The sequence below is a fragment of the Symphalangus syndactylus genome, chromosome 8, assembly GCF_028878055.3.
Source record: "Symphalangus syndactylus isolate Jambi chromosome 8, NHGRI_mSymSyn1-v2.1_pri, whole genome shotgun sequence".
In the NCBI taxonomy this organism is placed as follows: domain Eukaryota; kingdom Metazoa; phylum Chordata; class Mammalia; order Primates; family Hylobatidae; genus Symphalangus; species Symphalangus syndactylus.
Genome location: NC_072430.2, coordinates 71,948,798 through 71,956,892, shown reverse-complemented (window position 1 = coordinate 71,956,892; position 8,095 = coordinate 71,948,798). Strand labels below are relative to the sequence as shown.

General features: G+C 45.1%; 1 protein-coding gene across 1 annotated transcript; it reads right to left on the bottom strand.

Moving 5' to 3' along the window:
* Positions 1 to 50: 50 nt before the first annotated feature.
* OSGEP (O-sialoglycoprotein endopeptidase) lies at positions 51 to 8,075 on the bottom strand. Its single transcript, XM_055289530.2, has 11 exons — positions 7,537 to 8,075; positions 5,308 to 5,427; positions 4,952 to 5,127; positions 2,158 to 2,253; positions 1,951 to 2,000; positions 1,722 to 1,800; positions 1,092 to 1,157; positions 887 to 977; positions 600 to 675; positions 407 to 505; positions 51 to 262 (listed from the first exon to the last, which is right to left on the bottom strand). The coding sequence occupies exons 1-11, from the start codon at positions 7,649 to 7,651 to the stop codon at positions 223 to 225; spliced, it is 1,008 nt and encodes a 335-aa protein (XP_055145505.1). The 5' UTR covers positions 7,652 to 8,075; the 3' UTR covers positions 51 to 222.
* Positions 8,076 to 8,095: the final 20 nt, after the last annotated feature.

Sequence of the window (8,095 nt, the reverse complement as noted above, 5' to 3'; positions counted from 1 at the left end):
TCTATATTGGTCCTGAACAACACAATCTAATCACCAACATACAAAACCAAAACACTAAAAATATTTTATTGCTGAGTCATCCTGGGGTTCCATAAAGGACCCCGAGCCTTGCTTGGAGTCTATAGCTTTGCTAGGACTCCCGTGACATCAGGATAGAGATTGAGGCACGGGGTCCTTTGGGTTCCGATTAAGGAACGATCTACTCTGATTCTGTGAATCTTATTAGTCCCTCCAGGTCACCTCTACTTCATCTGTCCGATACCTGTGGAAAAACAGAAGAAACATGGTGGAGAGCCAGCCCTTAACATCTTCCATTCTTCTCTGCCCTCATGTTCCTGGACTCTCTTCCCTGCTGGTTTTGTCTACATCCCAATAATCTACCCTCACCAAGAAGTGAATCACTCACCTCTGTGTAACCCCAGAATCACTGAGTGGGGTCCTGTATCCGGCCCGAAACATCTCCCAGCCAGCCTGGGCTATCATGGCTCCATTGTCAATACAGAATCTGGGATACAAGAGATATGAAAATTGGGATCTAAGGGTGGAAAATCACTATAACAGAAGAAGTAAAAAAGAAACCAAAGGGAAAGTGTCTTTACCTCTCATCTGTAGCAAAAAGCAGGGCTCCACGTTCCTGGCACATCGTTGCCATCATCTCCTGTAGCCTCACATTACCTACAAAGAGGTAGGGAACGGGATTAGCTTGGTTTTAGCTATCTCTTCATGGTCCAGCAGAACACATCATGTGCACTTACTTAGAACAATGATGCAGGGGACTAGAGGCAAGGATTGGGAAGCCTACTCCAAACCCTTAATAATTTAGAGTATCAGGAGGAAGACGCACAGTGCTAAGAATAGGAAAGAGGAATACTTCAATAATACATACACCCCACTCCTCCCACAATGAGGGCCTCCTGGGAGCCACAATGTGCCATGGCTCGCTCTGTGATCTCTACCAGCATTGCAAACACAGTTTCCTGTCAGGGACAGATAAGGAGAAAATATTAGAGGGGCATCCCAGATTAGTTCTGCTCTACAATATAAAACCTTCTCCAGCCCCAACTTTCTGTCCCAGCTTTTTACTGTATTACCTGCAGGGAGAAACACAGATCCTCAGGAGTACACTCGCCTATGGCCAGCATCCGATGGGCTACATCCTACAATTAAAGGGAAAAACAAAAGAATCGACAAATCATGGCTTTGGGATTACATGAAAGCAAAAATTAATGCATTCGGAGGGTCACCATGTTTCACCACAATTCAAGTTACCAGCACATCCTGTACCACATTCCCTTCACTGGCATCACGTGTAGAATGAGCAAAATTCATTTAAGATGCCATCATTACTTTTTGAATGCTTGTCCTGACATCTCTCACCCCTTACTTATCCTGCTTAATTTTTCACCTGTACTCATCATCATCTGGCACTTCATTATTTTCCTCTTTCTTATCTCCCCCCCGCCCCATTTAGAATCTAAGCTCCATGTAGGCAGGGATTTTTGTTTTGCTCCATGCTGCATCTCTACTATCTAGAACGGTATCTGGCACACAAAGATATTCAATGAATACCTTCTAAATGAATCTACCCAGCACATGATATGGACCAGTACTGTGCTATATGAATATACTGAGCTATATGAAATACAATGGTAAGTAAAACAGATACGCTTCATTTAAAAAGCATGAAAGTGCCCCTGTCTCATCACCTCTCTCACACTCACCTCAATGAAAGACAGGATCCCTGAGAATGAGACGTCCATCCCCTTTACAGTGTATGGCAGCTCAACTAGCTTCTTGCCTCTATGTAGGAATAAGTATATGAGGCACTAAGCCTAGTCAGCTGGCTTCTCACCCTCCAAAGCCCCTCCCAAATTTTGTTAATATATACCATATATGGGGAAATCCCTGAAGCCCCAGCAGCCAGCCTGCTTCCACCTTATGTCCCCTTACCGCTTTGCCATCTGTTCAATGTTGTATCCTGGACTTGGGTCATTAGAAATCTAGCAGAAGAAAAAAATAAGGAAGGAGGGAATGGAAGAGGATGAAATCAGATATGCAGGAAACGTAAGAAGCTTATTTACTATTTCCTCCCTCCACCTCCATGGCTTCCCAAAAATTCACCCACATTTTATGTTCTCTGCAGCCCCACTGGCTTACCTTCAGCACTCGAGCAAAACGATCCAGACAATTACCCACTGCAATATCGATGGTTTCCCCAAAGATACGGTAACGATGTTCCGAGTATGCAATCACCTAAGGGTGATGAGGATGTCCATGAAACCCCAAGTCTGTAAAGAGGATTGTTTGGCTTTGGGAGAAAAACATAGCAGAGGATCAACATGACCACCAGGGCTTCCAATAAGAAGTGGAAGAAAGGTGTTTCCCGAATGGTGAATGGGTAGTTTTTACAGCTCTGATCTGAGAAGAAATCTGTATACCCTGAGGATTCCAGGAACAGATTCCTAGATGGTCTAGGTTCAGGCAGAAATAAATTGTCATTTCAAATACATTTGTTTTCCGGCTTAGAAGTTCCTAATATATCCCTTAAATGCAATCTTGACAGTAGGGAACAGGCTTTTCTGCTTGGAGGCAGAGAACATGAATCCTTCTAAATTATGACACAGTGGCAGTGGTATTTGTTTTTTTGAGACAGGGTCTCGCTCTGTCTCCCAGGCTGGAGTGGAGTGGTGTGATCACAGCTCACTGTAGCCTCCACCTCCTAGGCTCAAAGGATCCTCCCACCTTAGCTTCCTGAGTAGCTGGGCTACCATGTGTGGCTAATTTTTATAGTTTTGTAGAGATGGGGTCTCACTATATTGCCCAGTCTGGTCTCAAACTCCTGGTCTCAAGCAATTTACCTGCCTCAGCCTCTCAAAGTGCTGGGATTATAGGTGTGAACCACGGTATCCAGCTGGGCAGTGGTATTTAGAACAAAGAGGCAGAGTTGAAGAACTCAAAAATCTCATATGGAGTCAGACTAATGGCCCAGCCAAGTCAGCAATGGCAATTCACTTAAGGCCATTTTTTTTTTTTTTTTTTTGAGACAGAGTCTTGCTCTGTCACCCAGGCTGGAGTGCAATGGCGTGATCTCAGCTCACTGCAACCTCTGCCTCCCGGGTTCAAGCAATTCTCCTGCCTCAGCCTCCCAAGTAGCTGGGATTACAGGCACCCACCACCACGCCCAACTACTTTTTTGTATTAAGGCCATTCTTCATATGTGACCAACTTTTAGCACAGAGAATATGTCACCTACTGACACACATGCTGCAGACTTATAACACCGAGGGCTTCCTACGAACCTTAAGAAGTCCCTTTCCCTTCCCAGTGCTGTTAGGGACTTCTTCCCTTTCTGATACAGATCTTAATCTGCTGTCAAAAAGACAGTAACAAAGGTGAAGGAAACATCCTGCCTTTCTGCTTCTGCTATCCACTCCTCTCCACCTAATTACCCTCCCTGTTTCTTACACCTAAGCAAACATTAAAAGAGAAGAGGAAGACAAAACCATCACTGCTCCTTTTCATCAACTCTTGTAGCCTCCATTATACTTTCCGCAACCCAAGTCCCTAACCTTGTATGTCATCCTTCAGGCCTCAACCAACTACTTGCCCTCTACCTGAAGTTTCTGCATTGTTTTCATGGGAAACATGTGCCTTATCTTCTCGACACAACCCTTTCATGAGCTGGGGACAATGCTGAACTATTTCTAATAATAATCAAGTGTTCTGTTGGAAAGGAATCCAATCCCAACCTTAAAAAGGTCATATAAGGTAACCCAAACAACTTTAGCTTCACCTATAAATTTAAAATACCTTCTGGCCAGGCACGGTGGCTCACACCTGTAATCCCAGGACTTAGGGAGGCCAAGGCAGGTGGATCACCTGAGGTCAGGAGTTCAAGACCAGCCTGACCAACGGGGTGAAACCCCGTCTCTACTAAAAACGCAAAAAATTCGCCAGGTATGGTGGCGGGTGCCTGTAATCCCAGCTACTCGGGAGTAGAGAAGAATAGTTTGAACCTGTGAGGCAGAGGTTGCAATGAGCCAAGGTTGCACCATCGCACTCCAACCTGGACAATAAGAGTGAAACTCCGTCTCAAATAAATAAATAAATAAGATAAAATAAAATAAAATACCTTCTATAATTTACAAAGTATTTTTTAAAGTTATTTATATTTCTAAACTCTTAGAATAACAAAGTCTACATAATCATTCCCAGTAATATAAAAACAAAACATGTAGTTGCCCTAAAATAATAAATCAGGTAGTGGCCTTTAGTTGTTTTTTTTTTGTTGTTTGTTTGTTTGTTTTTTTGAGACAGAGTTTTGCTCTTGTTGCGCAGGTTGGAGTGCAATGGTGCGATCTCAGTGCACCGCAACCTCCGCCTCCTGGGTTCAAATGATTCTCCTGCCCAGCCTCTGGAGTTGCTAGGATTACGGGCACCCGCCACCACACCAAATCAATTTTTGTTATTTTTAGTACAGATGGGGTTTTGCCATGTTGGCCAGGCTGGGCTCAAACTCCTGACCTCAGATGATCCACCCGCCTCGACCTCCCAAAGTGCTGGAATTACAGGCATGAGTTGCCGTACCCAGCAACCATTAGTTTCAATTGCTAAGATTTACAGAAAAAATAAGCTTCGAAACAATGCCAAGATCTTTCAGATATTCATTATTTTGAAGATTTCAATCCCATTCATTCCTTTCCTGAAGTAGAAATTCCTAATCTTTATAATCAGATATAAAGTCTGATAATGATAAACCATCTAATGTTCTGATCATGCTGCCAAAATTTGCAATGTTACGAACTCTGTTGGGGGTTTTCTGGTCTACAGTATTTTAGGTTCAGATGAGTCCATCTTTGTTCCTGACATTCCCATGACTCAGGTAGAACAAAGAAGATACTGGTTCAGTGCCTCAGAAATTGAGATGGAGTGGGTAGAGCACTCTAAATACCTGCGTATTTCCTCCACTCACATACAACACGGTTGGGCTGGTGGCTCCAGTGATGAGGCGGCCCATCTCAATGTGGCCTATACAGTGGTTCACACCCACCAATGGCTTATTCCACAGTTGGGCCACAGTACGGGCCACAACAGCCACAGAAACCAGTGGGGCACCCATGCCAGGGCCTAGGGAGATAGAAATGGAAGTTATAATCCTGGAGATTGGAAAAAAACAATAGATGGGGGAAGTAAGGGATGTGAGGTGGGGTAGGGGTAGTGATGGTGGCACAGGTAAGGTGTTGGCTATTTTGACCTAGCCAGGTTGCAGGTATATTCCTCCATTGTTGACCACTCTCCCAGCCATACCCTTGGTGTATGCAATGCAATCAATATCCTGGGAGGTTAATCCAGACTCTGTTAGTGCCTCCTGCAGCAGGTCTAGGATAACAGCTCGGTGATGCCTGGCTGTATCACCTGGAAGGAATCCTAGAAAATGAACATAGGTCAGAGATCACAGGGATTTTCTGTAGCAAAGGTAGGTAGGAAGTTAAAGAAAGCAACAGGAGTTTTAGTGATGTAGTAAGAGTCCTTTCACTTTCCCCAAGCATCCTATCTTCCATGTTTTCAGATCTACTCTTTCCGGCTTCTATATAGGCTGTTCAACTTTCAGAAATGCTCTTCTTCTTACCCTACTCAGCCTTCAGGTCTCAATGCAAGTGGTATCTACCTCATATCCTTTGGTGATCTTTTTTTTTTTTTTTCTTTTGAGACAGTCTCAGCTCTGTCACCCAGGCTGGAGTGCAGTGGCACGATCTCGGCTCACTGAAACCCCCGCCTCCTGAGTTCAGGCGATTCTTCTGCCTCAGCCTCCCGAGTAGCTAGGACTAGAGGCAACACCATCACGCCCAGCTAACTTTTGTATTTTTAGTAGAGACGGGGTTTCACCATATTGACCAGGCTGGTCTCGAACTCCTGACCTCGTGATCCGTCTGCCTCGGCCTCCCAAAGTGCTGGGATTACAGGCCTGAGCCACCGTGCCCAGCCTTTGGTGATCTTCTTTCTCTGTGACCCTACAGAACTCTATAGATGATGATGTCATTTATTTAACATAACAATTATAGCATTATAATTTTCTATGGTTTGCTCAGCTTAATCATGAGTATCTCAAAGCATTGAGTATTTTATTTATCTTTGTATTCCCAGTGCCCAAGTGCCTAGAAGAGTGAATGCTAAACATACATATATATTTCAAATGAGTAATCTGTCACATCACCACCTGTTCAGGGAGGCTTTTCAGATACATGCAAGTCAGCTGCCCTCTCCTATGTATGCAAGTGTTTGAGGGGAGAGTAGGCAAGATATAATAGCTTATTTAAAATATCAATTAAAAGTTGTAATGTGTTTTGTACTTTTTTTTTTTTTTGAGACAGAGTTTTACTCTTGATGCCCAGGCTGGAGTGCAATGGCACCATCTCGGCTCACCGCAACCTCTGTCTCCCTGGTTCAAGCAATTCTCCTGCCTCAGCCTCCCGAGTAGCTGGGTTTACAGGCATGCGCCACCATGCCCGGTTAATTTTTTGTATTTTTTAGTGGAGACAGGGTTTCTCCATGTTGGTCAGGCTGGTCTCGAACCCCGACTTCAGGTGATCTGCCCGCCTTGGCCTCCCAAAGTGCTGGGATTACAGGAGTGAGCCACTACGCCCAGCCGTGTTTGGTACTTTCATCTAATCTTCAAGACCTAATGATACAGGTATTATTCCCATTTTAAAAACAAAGACCAGGCCCGGGCGGTGGCTCATGCCTGTAATTTCCACACTTTGGGAGGCTGGGGTGGGCGGATCATCTGAGGTCAGGAGTTCGAGACCAGCTTGGCCTGGTGAAACCCTGACTCTACTAAAAATACAAAAATTAGCTGGGTGTGGTGGCACACACCTATAGTCCTAGCTACTTGGGAGGCTGGGGTAGAAGAATCGCTTGAACCTGGAAGGCAGAGATTGCAGTGAGCCGAGATCGTGCCATTGCATTCCAGCCTGGGTGACAGAGCAAGACTCTATCTCAAAAAAGTAAAATAAAATAAAGAATAAAGACCAAATGTCCAAAACAAAAATATTTAATATGAACATAGCAAAGCCAGCCAGTTCTGTCTGACATGTAAGCCAGGAGTCTTTCCACTCTCATCTCTCTACTCATCTTAGAATACTTCAAGTTTTTTTAAAAAAGAGTGTATATTCAGGGCAACTGGAATCTATACTCCTGCTAAGCGTTTTTTAAACAGAATATTTCGAGTCCATCTCTATTATACTGTTTATCATGCTGTAGTATAAACATCTATTTATATGTCTGACTCCACAGCAGTATAACATCTATTTCTGAATACTTAGCACATAAAACGCGCTCAGTAAAAGGTAAATGAACTCATCAGATCCACGTCCAAGTGCTTCTAACTCTTCTAGTCATCAGCCTTGTGACGTTAATGTCACATAATTTCAATGAGACTCGGATCAAAAGCTGCACCTCACTAGTATTTAGGAAGATGGAAGGCTGATTCTGTGCGGGGAAGTGCGCGGAAAACTCTTAAGTCCCTTACTCACCCACCTGTGCCCGGAGGCGTGACATAAGTCCGCCGCGGGTTCGCCAGCACCTTGCCATCCCGCACCACACCCACGCCAATCTTATTGGCGCTGCCTTCAAAACCCAGCACCGCCGGCATGGCGGAGCCTGGGAGAAAACGCCGACAGGACTCCTAGCAATGTCAGGAGCTGTGGAGGTCCTCACTAGTCCGCGCTGGGCCGCAGCTTTCTGGAGCGCAGAGGAAGCTGGCCAGCCTGCAGATAGCACCGGGAGAGACACCGCAGAACTCCCGCGGGCGGAGACCCGCCAAGGCCCCTCCAGGGACCTGTCTTCCTAACTGCCAGGGACGCCGAGCCGACTCTGTGCCTTACATTCCTATCCGTTTTCCTATCTCTTTCCCGTGGTCCAGCCCAGCCTTCTCCACTGTTTTTTTCCCTCTTGCACAGAGTTAGAATCTGAAGTCAGTGTGACACAATGTGCTGTGCATCTGGCACAACGATAAACAGCCCGAGGGAGGGTTGGGGCCCTAAGTCTCCTAGAGAATTAGAGAAGAGAGGCGAGGCTAAGCGTCTCCGTCACGTGG

Bases quoted from the DNA above. Each gene is read 5' to 3' on its own strand.
- OSGEP (XM_055289530.2), bottom strand. From the start codon at position 7,651: ATGCCGGCGGTGCTGGGTTTTGAAGGCAGCGCCAATAAGATTGGCGTG. The intron at 1,801-1,950 runs GTAAGGGGACAT...ATTCCTACATAG, and splicing joins ATTGAACAGATGGCAAAGCG to AGGCAAGAAGCTAGTTGAGC. The intron at 506-599 runs GTAAAGACACTT...CTTGTATCCCAG, and splicing joins CTTTTTGCTACAGATGAGAG to ATTCTGTATTGACAATGGAG.